Source organism: Oenanthe melanoleuca, chromosome 3 (genome assembly GCF_029582105.1).
Source record: "Oenanthe melanoleuca isolate GR-GAL-2019-014 chromosome 3, OMel1.0, whole genome shotgun sequence".
In the NCBI taxonomy this organism is placed as follows: Eukaryota; Metazoa; Chordata; class Aves; order Passeriformes; family Muscicapidae; genus Oenanthe; species Oenanthe melanoleuca.
In genome coordinates this window covers 79,931,650-79,952,771 of record NC_079336.1, presented here as the reverse complement: position 1 = coordinate 79,952,771, position 21,122 = coordinate 79,931,650, and the positions used below count along the sequence as shown (strand labels likewise).

General features: G+C 39.9%; 1 protein-coding gene across 2 annotated transcripts in view; it reads right to left on the bottom strand.

Moving 5' to 3' along the window:
- ZFAND3 (zinc finger AN1-type containing 3) overlaps positions 1–19,207 on the bottom strand; it is a 133,368-nt gene extending 114,161 nt beyond the window's left edge. Inside the window, exon 1 of one of the 2 annotated variants that reach the window (XM_056487342.1) lies at positions 18,127–19,207. In XM_056487342.1, coding sequence (XP_056343317.1) covers positions 18,127–18,832 — 706 coding nt within the window. In that variant the 5' untranslated portion in view covers positions 18,833–19,207. Of the gene's footprint in view, positions 1–17,671; positions 18,043–18,126 lie in introns of those variants that run through there. The other variant, XM_056487343.1, reaches the window with a different exon arrangement.
- Between the last annotated feature and the right edge of the window lie 1,915 nt (positions 19,208–21,122).

Below are 21,122 nucleotides of genomic sequence, written 5' to 3'. Positions count from 1 at the left end.
AACCCTCCTCAATAATAGTAACAAAATGGTCCAAAGTTTAAAAAAAAAACAAACAAGTTTCTGAACTACCTGCTTCTTACCTCTCAGCTGTCAATGGGACAGACTGTCATATCTGTCTCTCCTCCTTCTGCTTTTTGTTCCCTAAAGGAAAGTGTCTTATTTTGAATCATCACTTTCAGATTGAACAGAAGTAGTACATCTATGGTTAAAAAAAAAAAATAAAAATCCTGTGAATTGGAATACTCAGTTGAACAATCTGGTCTTCACTCTTCAGTGAAATTTCCCTGATGTACAAAGCAATGCACTTATACATCAGGCCCAAAGGTTTTTAAATTTTTTCTCTTATTATACAGCTGAAGGTCAGTGACTGCAGCTGTACTTCTGGCATTTACAGTATAACTAGAAAAAAAAAGTTGTTATGATTTTATGGAAGCGTCTCAAATAATTCAAAGGCTGCTTAGGGGAAGGAAGAACACCTCCAAAAACATTAGACTTCTCCATAAAAGCTGTGTTGTACGAAAGCATTACATTCTGTTGATACCATACATAATCACAAAAGCAGAATTTGTGTGGATGGAGTAATGTGGTTTTTTCACTACTGACTCATCTTCCAAGTTACTAAGGCTTTTAAAACTGTACTGAATCAAACATCACACCCTGGAATGTCAGAGCTTACAGCTTGTCTGGGCTCATGGAATATTTCTTAACCAGCATGGGTAGCCACATCTCATTGAAACTAGAGGGGCCTTTTTGGGTGCATTTATTATGGCAAACACTGCTGGTAAAGGCAAAAATACTGCAAGTACCTTTTAAGTTCTCAGGACTGAACGTTAAACATGCATACTAATGACAGCTGCTGTCCCTGCCTCTTTGCACCTCTCCCCCAAATTTAATGAAGAAGTATGGGAACTTGAAAACCTGCTGATTCAGGATACCCAAACTTAAGTATATTTTAAACACCCTTTTTTCCCCCATTACCATCATCTAAATTATTCCCCTCACATTAGTCAATGTGTTCAGTAATCCTGTCTTGTCCCCTACTTCAAATTATTTGATTGCTCTGTTCAGGAAAAATCCTATCACTACCAGCACCACCAAATTCCATGAGATATTTAAACATATTGCACAACGAGGCTGCAGAGAAACTCACACAGGAGTTAAAATGCAACAGAACGGACCCACTACATTTGGGATTTCCAAATTTTTCCCTCTAACCTGTAGACCATTTTGCAGGCTGTAAACATATTCACAGGACAAATCCATAACCTTTGTGAAGAAAAATTACTGTATCTTTTGGAAGCACAACAAATATCTGAAGGAATTTCCAACTCAAAACTGAAAATAAGGCAAATGATGCAAAAATTTGGTATACTGCTACAGGGGTCTGTCAAAAAAATAGTCATAAATAAAATGTGACCATAATGCTGATAAAGTATTTCTTCCAAAACAGTTTATGATCAGAAACAATAGTAGGAGTGATTACTGTGGAGTGATGCATCTTACTAATGGGGAAAACATTTACATTTTTGTACACACACAAGATGATCTCTGCCACTAATTGAACACATAAAAGACTAACCATTAAGAAGCAAAAAAAACAAAACCTGCCTTATGAAATTATTAAAAAATTATTGTGAAACTACAGTGAAAACAACTGCACTCCTGAGAAAAGCATTTCATATGGATATTCAAAAATATTAATGTCACCATGTATTTATTACTTATTTTCAGATGTGCAAACTAGAACCATAGTTAGTCATCTTATTTCATTATATTCCTTTAAAATGTTCTGAATTTTTAGTACAAGAATGAATGTGAACTACAGATTGCATATACAACAGTTTTTGCCCCGTTGTATTGTAAAAGATGCAAAACTATTATTTATTCCAACAAGCAACTCCTTTCAGGATTGTTAAAAGTTGGTTCAATATTAAACATATACATGTTTTCTAAAAGAAATGGACTACAAACTACATTTTAAAGGCACTTAGGTAAAGTCATATATTAGACTATCCAGTGCTGACTCTGCCACTGAAGTAAATCACTCCACTAAGATATTCTGCACAGCTCTGGCTCTGAATTCAGTCCTACAAACCTACAACCACTGTTTGATCGCACTATGTAAGTATGGATGATAATGCGACATTTTCAAAGACTCCTGAGCGTCAAGAGGGTTTAATGCACAAGTCACTTAAATGCTTTGAAATAATTTATTATATTTAGATTTTCAGTGAAGGACACTCAGTTACAAGAACTGTGTTTGCTTTGTTACTCATGAAAGATAATGAGTTCTTTTGGTTTTAACCCGATCATGTTATTTTCAGGGCATCTCTAACTAAAAAGCCCTCCCAGGAATCACTCAAAAATAAAGTTGCACAAGGAAAAAAATATAACAGACTCTATGATCCTATATCAGAACTCAGTTGTGTTTACATCAGTGTAAGCTTTTCAATATTAGAAAGCATACAAAAATAACCTCAGCAAGAGAAACACAGAAGACGAGACTGTAATACTCTCTAGAATGAAAATACCATTGATTCATGATTTCTATCAATGTAAAGTAATATTTTTCCATTTTCATGCTCCAAGGCGTAGTGAGAAACTGTAGCTGTTTTTCTCACAAACATCTTTCAACCTTACGCCTTTCAGAATCATTCTCACTCCTCCTAATGACATGAGAGGGAAAATAAAGCTCGAGTTCTTGCTTACTGTTTGTCTCCCAAAGATGGAGTTTGATAATGCCCATCCACTGCAGCATAAAGTTGTTCTGTGCTTCATCTGAAATTGAGCTCAAATGACTCCTCACAGGTTGTACAGTGTGCAAGCAACTGTGCCCTCTGCTCTTACCCCATCACAGTGCAAATTTTGTTACTGTAAGTAGCAAATTATATACACTGTAGAGATCATTCTGCATTCCTCATACATACCTCCACAGATTCACAGATCTCCCTTTATGTTGCAGAAGGATAACAAATAATTTGATTTTCAATCTCCTCTGCATTCATCCCAACATTATACTTTTGTAGCTGAGCTCATTTGTATCTCTACTAGACGCATGTATTTCCTGGTCTATGTTGTATCGCACTTCTTTTACATGCTTTGGGAAGCAATTCCATTTTAGGATTTTGAACTACTCTAGTGCAGACCACACTGATTTATTAACATTTGACAATTCTGCATAATGTCAACTTGACAAATTATTTTTCCAGTTTAGAGAACTCTCTGTGTCCCTAAAGTACAAATAAATATTTTCATGTGATTGGTGTTCCAAGTTTAGGTTTAGCAGAATCAAAGTATTAATGAAAAATGTATTTATCTTACATTTCAGTCTCTCTGTGGCAGCTCTGAAAAGCAGGATGTACATGGCTATCACTTGCAAATTGTAACACATCGCATAAAGCTCAAAAAAACAAGTAGAAGCTTTTCTATTTTGAAAAGCCCAGCATTTCCTATTTATCATCTTAGCAATGCAGCAGTACAAAAAAAGTGTTACACAAGAATCTGCCAAACCATAAACAAAACCCGCTAATCTCATTTCCTCTCAGCATCTAGCTAATGAGAAATGCAACTAAGTAAACACTATGCATGCTAAATCACAGGGGGGTTAGTTAAGTGTTTAGGTCAATCATCAAATATGCTATCAACAGCAGTAAGTCTTGTTTGGAAACAACTTCGACACAACCAAATCTGTTGAGCTAATCAGTGACCCACAAATCTAAACTCCCAAATTTAAATAGACGGATCTCCATCAGGCTTCTTTTGCATTTGAAACATATAACCTCTGTTAATTCATACAATTAATTGAAGAAAAGTATGCTTCAAAACTACATAAAATCCATCAACAGTCTCTTTTATGTAAATAATCAGGATCTCTCAAACATCTTAAACCTTACCCTCCGATGTCCTACTGACTCCGTCAAGACCTAAAGCAAAATTGTAAAAAGCATTGGTGCTTACCATTCTGTAATGTGTTTCTTGCTGTCATAATTCAATTGCACATAAGCAGTGAGGTTTTTTCTAAAGAGTTTTAAGCAGTATGTGGAGAAGTTTGCAGTGTCTACATAATAAGATAGACCACACTTTGTGACTAGCCACTTGACATTTTCCTTATAAATTTATAACTAAATGCAAGTGCAGCAGAACTAAAATGTAATGGCTGGAGGATAGACAGAACAAGGTCACCCAAAACTATTATATTCTTTTGTTGACAAAAATAAAAATACCTAGGTTTTTCTTTTGTACTTGGAGAACTCAGAAGAAAAGGCAACAAGGGAACTAAAGGCATAATCAAAATGTGAACATGCTTTACCCTTCCCCCCTGCCATCACCTTTAAAGTTTTGCCCGCCTAAATTTATTCTCGAGTCCAGATGTTTGTGGACAGTCTCTCACATGGTGCCTAGAAGCTGAGTCAGGAGCTCTTATTCCAGCGCTGCTCAGGTGCAAAACCCCCTAAGTAAAACCACAGCTACTACAGAAGGCTACTACAGTGTGGACCAGCAGTAAGGGCAGCTAAGTCTTCTCCACTAGGTTTGCACTGGTCATCTCTCCAAGGGAAGTGGAGGAAATGAGCTGCTCCAAGCGCCCTTCAGCGGCTGGCAGGTCAGGGAACAGCACTTTTTCTAGAAAGGAAGTCAGTCAGATGCGAAGATGGGATGAGACCCCCTATGTAATGCATTGTGCCTTTCTCCTGTTTCACATAGCACACTTCCCAGGTCTCAGGCAACTGCATTTCAATTACCAGGGTAGAAAGAAGTCAGAATGCATATTTTGCTTTAAAGTTCAAGGGTTTTAAACATCTAGTGAAAAAAAAAAATCCTTCATCCTACATCCTTCATCCCATGACAGGAGAAGGAAACCTTTACACAGGGTCATATTTTGGCTTTTCCATCTTCAGTGATCCAGATTAATGTAAACTGTAATCTTCACAGCTGTCATTTTCACAAGGTAGGTCCTACTATTTTCTAAGTGTTCAAAGTAGACAGCCTAGAATTATTTACATGAACAAAAACAAGGGCATCACATCATTCAGAGAAACCATTATTAGTTTCACCATTTTCCTATTTGAGAAAAACATGGAGAAAGTGTGGGAACAAGCCTCAACTTCTTATTTTCCTCTAATGATGGGGACTGAGGGAATAAATCACAATCAGTACATTTATTTCATCCAATTCTGACAGTGGGAAATCAGAGCCAAGTTAAATATTTTATTCTCATGCATGCAAACAGCAAAGGCTCTTTCGTTAGAGCAGCTTTTTATGCATCTCTGAAGGCAATCGCAGGCAAAGGCACGATAAGCAAGCAGAGTGATCATTAACAGCAAGTAATACAAATGAGCCCCAAAACCTTACCTCATCCTGAACTCTCGTCCAAGCTATGTGTAACCTTCTCAGTACACAAGAACAAGCAAGTTTGAACCACCTAGCCACTGTGCCAGGCTGCAGCTGCAAATTTCAACTCTACTGCATCATTAACTACGTCAAATTAATGCTGAATCCTTAACAGAAGCAGGAGTTAAAATGAGTTTTAAAAATTAAGAAAGCAGTCTATCAGCCTATAACTCCTCAATCATCTCTAATCTTCAAGTAAAATAAAAAAGAAAACCTGGCATTTCCACGATTCTGCCTGACTTTAGGTTTATAATCATAAAGCTGTGCACCTTCTTCAGCTGCATCCTTTACACATGAAGGCCCTTGATGAAAGGGGCCCACAATATTTTGTCACTCTCCATTTACACTAACACGACAGAAGTCTGGGAATTTTAGTGACATGTAACAGAACTAAACTAAAAAAAAAAAAGTGTCTTCAGCAAACATGTAAATTACTAATTTAATGTACATTGTTTTCTCGCCCTCTTACTTCCCAAAATTTTAACTCAACATCTGACCCTGTGCAAACAGCAGACAGGCAGATGACAGATTTTCACCTAAGCACCATTTTTCTCCAGTCAATTCATGTAGATGATTTTGCTCTGTTCTGAGAAACTAAAATACTAACTATATCCACTCAAAGAAAATGTTTACACTTGCCTAATTCAACTAGACTCCAAGTGATTTCAACACATCTCTAGCTTTTTCTAGATGGTACAAATTGAAGAGTTCAATCTTTTGTGGTAAGAAGAATACCACATTTAGTGTTTGCCACATATCATGCCAGAAACAGGGGTTTCTGAACAACATACACATGAAAACAGCTGAAAAAAATACAGAAACGTTAAATCAGGCCACCTCTCCTGGCTGGTAGAACATACTTGTCTTTCATGTCATTGCTGCAACCACGATGACCTAAGGGTATGAGCAAGACTGATTTTGGGGACAGAGGTAATATCTAGGTATATACTTAGAAAAATTAGATTAACTTTCCCATACACTGAAGAAATGCCTGTGCCTCCAAAAACTGGTCTACTTTTTCCAAATTAAGTAGTCAGCTGTGCTACTAAAAATGTAACATTTACCTTCAGAATTTATCCTGCAGAATGATGAGGGACAAGAAAACTAAGCCGCAGAAAGTTAAGCACCACTGATTAACAAGGTAATAATTCCAAGATGAGGATCATGCTCACCACTTCCCATGCCCTCTCCTCTACCTGCCTTCATGGACACCCAAAGAACACAAGTCCTTGAAGTTTCCATTTGTGTCAGAATTTTACTAGGCAACCTTAAAAGTATAAATCCATTTGAACCATAAACTCATTTAACTACTCACTGGCTGTTTAGTGGCCTTAAACAGTCCTCAAAAATAATAATTAAAATAATAACATCTATTCTTTACACAGATTTGCAAAAAACACCTTGCTAGCAGAAGTCAGAAAGCCACTCTAAATCAGCAAACTGAAATAATAAGGTCAAAAAGAATGCTAGTAAGAAAGCAGCTAAATCACTTTCTGTCTCAATGGCATCTATGAGTGTGATGGAAACTTGAACTGAAAGGGGGGAAAAACCACAGAAAGCAACAAAAAGACAAAGATCTCTGAAAGCTGTAGACTTAAGTTTCTCAAAGCACTAGTCTAGTTCTGTTTACTTTGGGATTGCAATTACAGCAGTTTCAACACCAACCAGTACTTTCTGTTATCTGAATTTCGGCTGTGCTTCAGCTCAGGCAAATAAATTCTAAACTGTAATGCTGGAGTTCTTGTTATACCACTGAGTGATGGCATTTTCAGTATAATGCATCAATTTGCTGTATAATAATATACATCACTGTGGTTTTGAATCTCTCTCTGCAAGTCACTTGAGCAGAACAGGAAGTGTTAATTATTCACCCGAAAGATTTCTGGTCTTTCCTGAATTAGTCACACAAGAACTTTAATAGTCAAAGGAGAGACTGCATCACAGAATAATGGATAATAATGGGGTCCTATCTTCATCAAGAGAGTGCTGCAAAACCACCTGAGACTCACAGATGTGTAATGCAGGCAGTTCTTGCTCTTCTAATTGCATAGCAACTCTTCTGATTGAAAGAGATTTCCTCCACCCACCACAAACACTTCCTTCTAGATGAACCACCTGGGAAACAACATGTCAACGGGTCAATATTGTCCTACAGCAAGTTCTGATTTAAAACAAACACCTGTTTCTAAATTAAAATAGTCCTTGCTCCTAAATACTCCTTGCTACAACATCTCTCATTCAAGGCTCCTAAAATATGGAATTGAATAAAGAAGGACACATGATTCACAAATGAAAACAGAGTCCATGCAGAAAACAACATGGACTGACTGTCAGACAGTGTATCAGTAGAAAATAGCAATAAATAGTTTCCAAACTTAACTGTCAAGAAGGCTACTTTTATTAAAAATGGAACATCCCACTACCCATATCTTTATGGGTTTATAGTCTCTAAAGCCTCTTAATAAACAGATATCTTAAAAAAATCAGCATTAGAGCTCAACATCTAAAGCAGTACCCAAGAGAAAGTTAAACTGGAACACATCCAGTGTCCAAAATAAAATAACTTCTAATAAACTACAGTCTAAGTAAGAAAAGAATGCATAGTGACATTCCACACTATATGCAGAGGCATTTTAACATTTAGCTTGATGTTAGATTGGGAAAAGAACTATACTCCAGAATAGATATGATAGGAGTATCACAAACACTCCATGTATTTGACAATGCCAGGAGTTAACAAACAGCCGTTAGTCTACTTTCCTAAATAAAATGATTCAACCTGCTCCATCTTAATTATTATTTTCAAGGCAAGTTTAATTTCAATTATTTTGCCAAGAAGTACTAATCACAAAGTCTCAATGCCAAGAAAAATATATTTGAAGTGTGCAAATATTATTGCTAATTGCTTTCTTTCAGAAGTTCAAAACTGAGTCAGCATCTAGGGAAGGTACTGAGCATATATGGACTAATATTAAAAGCCCTTTATAATTTAAAGCAACAAAGATGGCCATTCACACACCTATGTAAAAAAAAAACCCAAAAAAACCAAAACAACAAAATTTCAGCTTCTTCAAAGAATTTGAAATGTATCTTAAATTTTGTAAAATTCTGTGAATTTAAAAAACTTAAATTACAATGCTTTATTCCTATTAAAAATGAAGTAAGTAATTATATGAACATGCTTGCAAATTAAAATTGGAGAGAATCTTCATTATGGAAACATGCTACATGAGAATTGCTTTAATTTCTCATAGAAATAAACAGTCAAAAGTTTATTCTAAAAATAGAAATGAATAGATTTTAAATTGATAAACATGTTAACAATTATGGGGAACATTTGAAACCTATTTGCATGAATAAGCAAGCATTTGTTAACACCCAGACAATTTTGGAAACCATTACTGTCCATTAGTTCACTGAAGGAGATTACTAAGGAAAGGTAGGGCATTAAGCAATGAACAAGCATTACTAACACCTCATCCTGCAAACTGGCGTCAGCAATACCCAACCTAGAACTCTTCTTGCTTCAGCTAAAAAATGCATTGCACTCAGTAATAGGGGATACTTGTTAAAGAAAAGTTTCAAAGACACTTAATTGATTTATCGGAAAGCCAGGCTCCTTAATATTGGCATTATCTTGGACCAAAATAACATCTAATCAATAGTTAGAGGACAATACAATTTCCAAGACTGAGGGACTCTGGCTAAATGACAGCATTTTGCCTATTTTATATATGCAGCTTCCTCTAAGACACTTGTGAATATAATAATTAGAGATAAAAATGCTGCAGTTATGACAACGGAGTTGATGTTGGTAACAGACATATTGCGAAGAACAGTTGTGTTTTAGCAATTAGATCAATGATGACATGACTTTGGATTCTGCTTTTCCAAGGGCACAACTAGGTGATTATCATGAAACCAGCTTGTTTTTTCTGTTTTTTGTTCTTTTGAACACTGCTTCAAATCTAATATTGTGCTCCTTTCTCCTCTCTTTTCCTCAGTTGCTTAGGACTTAAAATAGGACTTTCAACTTAAATCATACATTCAACCAAGCAGAAGTTAAATATATACTTTACTAAGACGGGCCTTCAAATAAACAATTCACCCAACATTAGAGACTATATAATCTAAAAAGCCAAAAACTAGACAGCAATCATCAGCCAAACTCTTTTTTCTCTGTTTGTCTGACTGCTTATTAAAATTATTTCAGGAAAATTGGTTTTTATCTCCACTCAAGATTTTTTATTACTTTCAGTTAGTCTCCAATTTACAACACACAAACATTGGAAATACAACACTAGCCAAAATACATTTATTAAAGGACATAACACTGATTAAAGTAATATTAGAAATAGATTTCCTTAAAACACTAATAAAAATATTACCATATTTAGAAACTGAAATTTATCTTCCTTGCATTGACTTATATAGTTCAAGTTCAGAGCATGCAAATGGTGGCCAGTTTAAACAGATGGAATCAAACAGGACACCTAAATGTCTTTCACACATAACATGGAGCAGAATTCTCTGCTGCACAGAAGATGCCAGATGACACGTTAAGTGTAAAAACCCATCAGCAATCTTCTAATACATCTTTTCTGTACAGGCAAGTACTGCACTTACCACAATTCTACTAGTCAGATGCTATAAACAGAAACTGAACAGACAACTGCAAACATCTTCCTTCTCCTCGTGGGATACTGCAACTCCTCAACTACTATGTTTTCCTGAGTACAGGTAAGGAATAACTTAGGGTTAATGGAGCTATGCATTACAACACACTGTGTGACATTCAAGATTTCAAAAAAGTGTCAAAAAACAGTTTAACCCCATTGTCTTTAAGAATATAAACTTTCTACCATTTCAAACAAAAGACTCATCTCTATTACAAAAATAGCTTTACATCAAAATCTGAAATTAGAAAAGAATGATTGGGCATTTTTGCAGAATCTAAAAATACCAACCCGCTACTTCTGTACATTAATGTCATCTCCACAGCCTGAAACCATTGTGGCCATTCACACAAAGGTTTCATTTGTCAGAACCATTTATTATTCAATGCATATGGTGTCCTCAACAATATTTTGTTATGTGGCCTTCCCAGCGTCCTGAGGAGATGCCATTTTAATATCTGCAGCTACCTGACCTAAATTTCTTCACAGATCTACCATCGAGAGTTGATTCATGCTGCAGCTACTGCCTGATTTGCAGTTCTTCCAAAAGCAAAGAAGGGACTCCATCCTAGTGAGCCCTGCCTATTTAAAATAGACAGGAAATATTTCTGACACTTCCGTTTAAAAAGGAGAGAAATAAAGGGAGAAAATATTAATGGAATTTACCAGCCTAGAGTATGAATTTTATCTTAACCCAAATAAGGGTTTCAACGTAATCAAGACCAAACACTGACCAACAACACTCACAAGACATATGTCTTAACTTCTAAAGTACAATGTCAATTATATCAGTCAAGGTTTAATATTTGAGGAGATACATGAACATAATAACATTTTTAACTTCAAAGAATACAAGCAGCAATTGGCTGAGAAAGTACATCACATTCACAATTTTTATCCACTGACTCTAAAAAAGCCTGTGTCTATTTATCTGCACTAACTTCTAATTTAAAAAGAAATTAAAATCCAGTAATGGCATAACATGTTACTGAAAACATTCAAGTCAAAACTAGACATCTCCAATAAATACATCAAACAAGGATCAATCTTGCTAGTTAATGTTTTGCATCACTGATTTCAACACCTTAAAAGAAAAAATGAGTCGTGAGGCTTCCACCAATTTGAGCCTTCAACAGCTGTCCAACTGCAGCAACAATATTAACATCAGTTTCAACAGAAGTGGTAAATTGTTTGAAATTTACGGAATTAAAATCAGCAGCAGTATTTCCCCAAAACTGATACCTATATTATAACCCTCTGACTGACTAGGCTTATCACCAGAAACTTTTGAGAACCAAAAGCATCTTCATCAAAATGAAGCTCCTCTATGGTACCATGCAACATTTGGACGTTTTACTAATTAGCATTAAGACAGATATTTCCCAGCACTAACTGTGGAATAACTGTCAGTACTGCCCAAACAGGAATATCTTTGACTAATCCCAGTTTACAGAAGACAAGAAGAAGGTTCTGTCGCACAGGAAGGCAGAAACCAGGAAGGTGACCTAGACACAGTAACTTTTAACTCCTCCAAGCTTAAAAAAGAGGACAATCTACTTCTTCCTTGTTTGTTCTACTTCTAAGAACAGCAGCTACAGCAGTGAATTTCATTCTCACTGATGAGGAAGTTACAATTAGATTAAAAGGTGCTGGATATGCCTGTCTATAATTAACACAGCACCCATTTAAAATTAGAAAATATTTGTAAAGCATTTTCTATACAGATTTTCAATAAATTTATGGTTTACGCAAGAGGGTTTTTTCCCCAAATTCTGGCTGCACTAAGTTAACAGACATTTTTAATCAAGTAGGCCTATTTTTGGATCTTCTTAAATAAAACACCCTCATACACCAGCTGTTTAAATTTATTCACTCCTTAGAATTATCACACAGCAAGTTTAAAGGAAAAAAAATCAATTACTTCTTTTTTCCCCCACAGAGAGAATGGTTAAATTGTGGAATGCCTTCCTGCAGGACATTGTAAGGGTCAAGAGTACATATGGCCTCACCAATTCATTATGCAAATTTATTGAAAAATAGGTAAGACCTACTAAGCTGTAAATCTATAAAACAGAGGACAACCTTATGTCAGACTGCCAGAAGCAAAGGAGGTATACCAAGATAAGCATCACTGCATGCTTGCTCTGTCCTTATGCCTATTCCCTCAGCATCACTTATCACCCAAATCAGAAATAGGGCTGGGTGTATCTTTGGTCTGATCCAGAACAGCTGGTTTTCATTAAATAACAAAATCTCCTTTCTGTTTTGTCTATTCTATTAAGTACTGCAAAAGAAAGCATTGTTTTCACATTCCTAGAAAAGAGCTTATTACAGTTAAAGTATTAAATCCAGTTCATCTGCTTTAACTTTAAATGCCAATAAGCCCCATTTCACAAGGTAAGCTTCTACAGCAAATGGAAAACTGAGAAAAAATGTGGTACCTTGCAACTGCAGTTGCAAGAGGCAGGTGCTCACTCTACAAAGAAGTGGATAAAATTTTTATCTTTTGACTTTATTTGATATGTCCTTCTAGTTGTATTATGATTGAGGGAAATCACAGTTCCTCATTATTTATCTGCCATATTTTTATTCAAACAATTAACATGACAAAGCTCAATTCCTCACCACCACTCTCTCATCAGACAGAAGCTTCTGTATCTCATAATTCTCAATATCATCTAAAATTAGGATCTAATAGTGTCTCTCCAATATCCCATATCATACACTGTAGCATTTTATAGGAAAGTTGAATATAAATCAATTTCTCATAAGATTCTTTGTTTCTCAGTTAAATAATCTGTCACTTGTTTGTGCAACACATCAGTAGATATATTATTACATCAGTTAATGCTGGATTTAAATATAAACTGCTTCAAGTTCTTTTGCTTAAGAATTTAACTGAGCATAAGTTCATGCATAATATTGGAAAATTACAATATTAAAGTATCTTTAGTCTCAACCTAAGAGTAAAATAGCACTGTCTCACATAAACCGACAAATTCACTGCTTACTCCAGCATCTGATCCAAAGTGCCAGCCAGTGAAAGACTGGCTAAGGAACTGCATGATCCAAGCCCAGTGAAAATAGATTCTCAGGGGAAAAGGTACATATTCCAACAGTTTACTCAAGCCTCATTTAGGAACATCTATGTGAGGCTGCAACAACAATTAAAGCAAAATTAGGTTTAGGGAGGCATTATGCATTCGCAATGGCCTACACTGCCTGTGAGCATTTATTAAAAAGGCAGTGTTTGTTAAAAAGAACACTGAGGGTTCCTATGGAATGAACAGCTGTAATCACCAAAAAAAGTAAAGAAAAGACTAGTCAGAAAAGAGGCTTCTAAATGGCACATATACATAACCATTGTTTGTTTAGAAGCTAAAAGCAGGCTTTGGTGATATACACTCACAAACTCATTATGTTTATGTTAAATGATTCACCGTTTGATCAAATGTTTAATTTTAGCAAACAAAATTGAGGAAAGAGCCAGATTGGCATGGAAAGGATCTGATGATACATAAGTGACTGGAAAATCCAGACTCAGAAATAAACTCTGAATTGGGCCTGCACAGAATGCTTGGGGCACAGTATCTCATCACACATATGATGCATGCAGTGTCACAGAAAGGCAGAGCAAATGGCAACATCCTGCAAAAGCCCTGCTGGCATGTTCTCAAATAATATTGCTATCAGTTTTAGCTGACTACAGTACCTTATAGTTGCCAGAACTAAGATGAGATGAAACTAATCATACTGTGTTTTCAATCAGCTTCCTGCTGGTTGCCACCATTTCAAGAATGGAATTCATTTGTTTTACATCTATTAACATATTTCCTTGTTTTGTGGTTCTAAGGCACTAAATGCAGTGGTATGGTATCAGTCTGGACAGTAAAAAAGATACGCAGCAGTCACTACAGTACAAATAGAATTGTAAAAGCATAACCCTCTGTGACATGCTCTTTTCACAGTATATGCTACCATCAGCTTACAAGTCCCTTCTATTCATATAACCATTTAACAGTAATATCCCCAATCCTCTGATGGTTCTACTCAAGTGAAACCTTCATGGAGATCTTTAAAAGCCAAAGGGAAATTGCCAACATGTAGGTCATTAAAGAATCAGCCTCATCTCTAATAAGCAAAAAGGCTCAACTGGAATATAATATACCCAGTAATATTTTCATGTATTTATAAAATCTTCAACCTCGAGCTCATACACACCATAAGGGAAAGGCTTCTGGTAAGAAAAAATAAACATTACATGATTCTATGATTCTTTGGTCTGTTAACCAGGAAAACAAGAAAGCATTTTTCCAGGTCATAGGAATCAGAAGCTAAGTACAACATACTTTTGATGAAGTAATCTAAAATAAAAACTTGCATATTGAACCCTTTCCAATCTTTGTACACTAAGACCATTCCAATAAATAGTGAGATAGTTGCTAATGACCGAAGTTGAAGATATAAAATCAGGGAGAAGGGGGAGCAGAATATTTCTAAACACTAAGCTGTATGAATTTTTCATAAATAACATGAATACTGATGAGGTTTCCCAATTGAGATTATCTGGGTAAGTGAAATGATTTTGTAAAATATAAAGATCATCTCAGTGCTCCATTTAAACTTTACTTGAGCAGAAATGACAGACTGGGGATTCTAAAAAGATGGGCAAGTCTGCAGACAAAAGGCAAGCAAAAGTTAGTTATTGACCTTAAGCAGATGTTTCAGAAGTTCTTAACAGCCTCACTCAAAAGTATCTTCTTTCAGCTGTTCATTTTTCAGTCTCTTAGATCTTGAAACATCAAGAGTTTAGTAGTTTTCCAGTCTCCAGAGATTCCTGAAACCTAAAGGATCTGAATTTCTAACATAAACCCAAGTCTTTTAAAAGAAGAACCCCTCCAACTTCAATGCAATAGCACATACTAGCCTGCTCCTGTAATCTCTTTGCATGCCATCACTATCAACACGTGTCTCTGAGCTACTTCTATCCCTGTTAGACCAATGGGCAAGCACAGCAACCCACAGCCTCCTTCAATTTTAATACTTCTTTCAGTCTTTTCCTTAATGCTTCCTGTCATTGTGGCTTACTGCAGAAACCATACACCTTACTACAAACAGTCCTGTAAGCATTACATAAAATTAACTAATAATTTAAAAAAAAAAAAAAAGGCATCTTTTATACTTGGTGAAATCTAGACCTTACTGCTTGACCCCCACACACATAATTGCTCTGCTGCTTACCTGCTTGGGCTCACTCAAGAACTGTGAAAGGGTTCTCAACCACTGCACTCACAGGGACCACAAAACTTAAAGCTATACTGGTCCTCTACACTACCTTATTTACAAATTCAATGGAAACCAATACATTAAATTACAAGTTTTAGAACTTTTCATAGCTTTAAATGTCCTGGTCCTGCAGTTCCAAAACGTGACTTGACAGACATTAAGGTAAGTCACAGGTAAGATGCCATCCAACACATATTGCTGGTCATAACCCTAGCTGACATCTAGAGCAGCAGAATTTCCACTGCAGAAGAATATAAGTCTTTCTGCTATCACGACTTACTTTCTTCAGAAAGCTGGCATAAAACCCTTATGGACTCCTGACAATGCAACTTCAATAGAAAGGCACATCTGCACTGATTTACCAGACAATCTGTCCAACCACTAGTAAGGCCTAGGTAAATAAGGTCACTTAAGCTTTTTCAGGACTGAAAAGTATAGTAATCAACTCTGGAAACTGACAGTACAGGCTTTTTTTTTTTTTTTTTTTTTTAAGTGGAAAAATAGATATTTAGCTTGCCACTGTGTATTGAAATGCACCTGGCAGACACTTAAAGAGACTGAAAAACAGGCCAATTCATCCACTGTATCAGTGGAAAAAGTGAGGGTTTTGTTCCACACTGCTGTCTTTCAAAATTATCATACAAAAACACCCCTGCACGGATGGCACTCTGAAGGGGAAAGAAAAGGAGAGAGCAAAAAAACACCACTTGGTATCTGATTGTGCAAGGGAAGCATGTTTTAAAAAAAATCAGCTTTAAAGGCAATGGGTTTTCTTGAGAGCCTCCTGTAACCATTAAGCAGATCCTTGAACACAAAGCACCAGATTTTCTTCTCATTATCAAAACATGCTGAACCAGCCAAGAAGTTGAGCCCAAAGAAAAAGTTCACTTTCAACTTTCAACAATTCTCCCATAAGTATCACATTACAAAAGTCAGTGCACTGCATTAAGAGATAGCAAAAACTTGTTCTCCACTACTTTACAAAAAATATTAGACCCAAATATGGGAACCTAAGCAAAAAAAAAAAAAAACAAACAAAATAATTTACTATGTATTTATAATCTGTCTTGCAAGATGACTCCCAACAGGGCCATGGCATTTGTTGCAATTCAGGCTTCTGTCATAACTCAAAAATGGGATTTCATTTAAAATCCTGCCACTTCAATAAACCAACCAAATGTACAGTGACATCACTAAATCACTCTTATTGCATCTCTTTTCTCTCAGCCTCCACTTCCCCAGAGTACCTTAAATTGCATTACATAAATCCCAAGAAGGTACAATCACCGACAAGTGTAAATCTCAGGTGGGCCTTCAAAAGTCTATTTAGTCACATATTCTTTGAATTTTCCATAAATAAGAACATTAGGGACTAATGTTGCTGAGATAGACACTAAAGACATTTTACAACGATGGGTCTCTGCTAGAATACCATCTCCCCTGGCACATCTGATTTTTAAAAAAAAAAAATCACTAACGGAAATATCTTCAACAGACATGACCCTAGAGGTGTTAGTTTAGGAAGGAACAGATTTACTTTTTCTTTTCACCTTCGGCAAACAGGAATGACCCCTACTTCCTTCCTCCTAAAAGGGCATCAGCAAGCAGCTAGCAAGGGCCTTATCTATTATGAACCACTTCGCTTTCACAAGGCGGAGAAAGAAGTATGTTTTTGTCCTTAGCCTTTTTCCCTCGTTAGTTATGTGCCCTGCGTGAATTGTAGCGCCAGCTCGCCGTCCGCGGGCACGGGGCAGGGATGTGTCAGGGACACCCGTCAGGCACCCAGGGGCCCGCACTGCTCATCCAAGCCTTGAGCAGCTGAAGGCAGGCCCCGCAGCGCAGCCCGCAGCCCCCGAGGAGGGGCGGCCTCTCTCTCCACGGGACCTGCGTGCCGGGGGAAGCGGCCGGGCCTCCCCCGCCGCGCTGCCGGGAAGGCCGCGGTGTCCGGGCGGCGGGGGGGCCGCGGGCACCCCCTCCCCCTCCGCGCCCGGGGGCAGCGCAGCCGCCTCCCCCCGGGGCACCGGCCGCCTCTGAACCAGGAGCCGACACCGCGGGCCGGGCCCCCAGGGACCCGGCACCCACCGGCAGGGAGACAGCCCTCTGCCGAGGGGGGGAAACGCCGCGGCCCGCCCGGCAGGGGCCCGGAGCCGCCCCCTCCCCGGGCGAGCTGCGGGCTCGGCCCCCGAGACGGGGCCCGGGGTTACGACCTGGCCCGACCACCCCCCCCGCCCGGCCGAGGCCCCCCTCCGCCTCGCCCTTCGCCTGGCCGCCCGCCCCGCTCCGTCCCTCTCCGCCCCAGCCCAGCCCCGGGCCCGGCTCACCCCCAGAAGCCGCAGGGGCAGCGCGGGGGCAGGCTGGGCGCCTTGCTGCGCTCGCTGCCGGCGTCTCCCATGGTGGGGCCGGGGCGCGGGGCGGCGGCGGGCGGGGGGCGCGCGGCTCCCGGCCGGGATTCCAGGCCGGTCAGCTGGAGCCGGGCGGCACCACTGGGGAGGCGGCGGAGGGGAGGGCGCGGGGGGGCCCGGCCGCACCCTGCCGATGGGGCGGGCAGGGGAGCGGAGGGGCTGTGGCACGGGGACTCGGAGCTCCGTGCGGCGGCGGCGCCCGCCCGCCGGTGCCGGTGACCGCCCCGGTGCCGCAGCGGTGTGCGCCCGCCCTCCTCGGAGCACCGCTCGGCCCCTCGCGCAACAATGCGTGCCCCCCTCCGTCACCGTGGCTCCCCCCGTCCTGAGCGCGATGGTTTCGTCAAGCCACCGAATCAGCTGGGAGCGGCATGTACCACGGCACATCCCCGGGGGAAGTTGGGGTAGATGTCGTGCGGTTACTGGGTGAGAAGCGAGTTTGGAGGGCGCCCGTAGGCTCGAGGAGAGAACAAGGTTCTCGGTGACGGGTCTCGGGCGGGCTGAGGCGCGCGGAGGTGCCCGGAGCCGTTGTCCTCCTTTGCCTCTACCCATCCGTTGGGCGCACAGTGGTACGGCCATGGACGGCCGGCGGGGTGGGGGGGTGCCGGTGCGCTCGCACATGCGCGGACGGGCCCCCGACGCGGAAGTCTGTTGGAGGGAGCGGGTCCCGGGGGGCCGGGCCGGGCCCGTCCCGGGGCTGCCGCTCCCGCTCCCGTTGTGCCGGCAGGGATACCGAGTATCTGTCACTTGTCCTGCGCTGCCAGCGCAGTGTCCCGAGCCGGGCCGGCTGTGCGCGCTCGGGAGCTCTCCCCGGAGGCTGGGCGGCTCTGGGGGCCTCCCGGGGCAGGGTGAGGACAGGGACTTGCTCCCTTTGGGCTCCGCTTGGAAGGAGGTCTGGAGGGGCCCGAGGGCGGCGTTTGCCCTTGTGATTGCCTTCTTATCTTGTAGATGTTCGTCCTCGGTTCCCTCAGTCCGAAATGAGGCCGTGTACGTATTTAACGTACTCGGGGTTCTCCTCGCCTGTGGTAGCACCCCTGTAGCCGGGTGAGGACGCGGAGCTGTGGGCTGGCTGCGCCGGCCCATTCCCTGGCAGTGCAAGAGGTAAGGTATGGCAGAGAGGGAAGAGCATTACTGCCTGCCGCCCTTTGACAGACAGGAAAGGACAGGGGAATTTCCAGCGCCTGGGCTTGAGGGCTGAGTAATGGGGATTGTACTTCTGGCACTGGTTTAGTCAATAGTATTGAGCAGGTTACAGCCTTGCACTCCCTGTACCTTGGTTTTGACTGTGAAATGGAAATACTGCTGAAAATTTCAGATCTGAGTGGAAAATGTGTGGAAAAAATACTGGTGTGGCATTAATGAATGTGGAATTTTGATCTATTCCTGACTGCTGTTCCCTGTCTTATACTTTGATTTTTGCTTTGCACTTAAAACCAAAGTTAATGAACTTTGAAAATAATAAACATTCTTTAAAAAAAGTTCAGAGTATGTGAATTTTTGTGAAGTAATTAATTCTGACAAAGATGTTATGGCTTTAGGATTAAGCTTCCTAAAGGATCCACTATCAAATTAATTTATTATAGAAAGAAAGCATTAACAAAGTACAAATACACACAAAGTACATATACACACACGCTTAAAACTTTTTAATAAAAAATTGGAAATTAATTGAAATCATGCAAACAGACTTCTTGTGAAAGGGCAGGTTCGTGACAGTTTACTGATAGTGGTGATTTTAACAAACCATTCTAGTCTGGGGTTGCCTGACTCCCAACTGATGCAACTCTGAAGTGTCTGTGGCTGCAGACCGCCCTCTGCACTGAAGCACCAAGATGTTCCTGGGAAAGTTCTTTGAGGACAAAGCTGAGCTGCTGAGGCAGCACTGCTGAGTGTAGCAAGAGAAGTGGGTATGTTCAAAAAAATAGTTAACTCAGCCCTTTAAGCCACTAAGGCAGCTGGAAACTGAAATGGTCTCTTGTTTTGGTTACCTGCACTACTACCAGAGGCTGTAAACTCCCCTCAGATAAGGAGTGCCTTCTTAAAGATGATTTAATAGGCTTTATGTCTATAATTGCTGTTAAGGTAAGTTCATACTGATTTAGCTTTCAACTATTACAAATGTTGTGGAGAAGCAGTCACTCTGCTCACTACTCTTGTGTCATTTCAAATAAACCTTGGCTTTCACCACCTGGAGGGAGCCTAGAAGAAAGATGGAGAGAGTCTATTTACATGGGCATACAAGGACAAGGGGGGATGACTTTAAACTGACAGAGAGTAGGTTTAGATTAGATAGTAGGAAAAAAATATTTAACTGTGAGAGTGGTGAGGCACTGGAACAGGTTGCATAGAGAAGCTGGGGATACTCCATCCCTGAGAGTGTTTGAGGCCAGCCTGGATGGCTGAGCGTCTGAGCAACTTGGTCTACTGGAATGTTTCCCTGCCTGTGGCAGGGGGGTTGGAATTAGATGATCTCTCTTTAAGTCCCTTCCAAATCAGGCCATTCTATAATTTTGTAAAGTGATGTTGGGATAATGTCAAAATTCCAGTTTTCCAAGCTGTTCAGATTTTTATAAACCCTGCCAGGGTGTGGTGCTTCCCCCCAAAGTTAAACACAAGAAAAGCATGAATTCAGGGACAATGCTGTTACACAAAGCCAACACTCATTTAAGCATGCTGCCAATGAAGATACACGAACAACTAACTCTGGCCACTACTAATACCCTAAGGAAGAATACTTTTAGGAACACATGTGATAGACTTCAGCATTATAGTGCAGTTGAATGCTATAGGACCCAGAAGAGGGGAGCATGTGCTTTGATTTCATGCCACGTTTGTAATAAGGTATTTGGCGTCTTTTTTTTTTTTTTAGATATGACCTTTGCAATACTGGTTTTGTATATTTGTGATATTTCCCACTTGTTTAGACAGCAGAAAATTACTGATGATCAGTTCAGCATTTCTTGAAAATTCAGTATGTTAATCTGAACCTGCTTTTCTAAACGCTTTAATGTTTTGATTTGTGTCATGTGTCTGCTAATCACATCCATCCATTTGCAACCAGCAGAACATCTGTTTTTGTGTTGAAATGTGGCAGCAAGTGGAAGTACAGCTGAGCAGCGCTTCTTTAGAGGCTGGCAAGGAGAAAACTGGTTCAGCTGATCTAAAATTAATGCTGTCATGAACAGGGCATTGCAGCCTCCATTCAGTGTGCAGGCTCTCCCTCCAACAGATCTCCTCTTGAGCCAGGCCTCTGGCCCCTGAGGAGTTTCAGTGCTAACTGATATTTTCTCTGGCTTTTTTCATCCAGAGTCCAGGCCCTGGATGTTTTCTCAAAAAATGTACCAGCATCCACAGTAAATGGATAAACAGCACT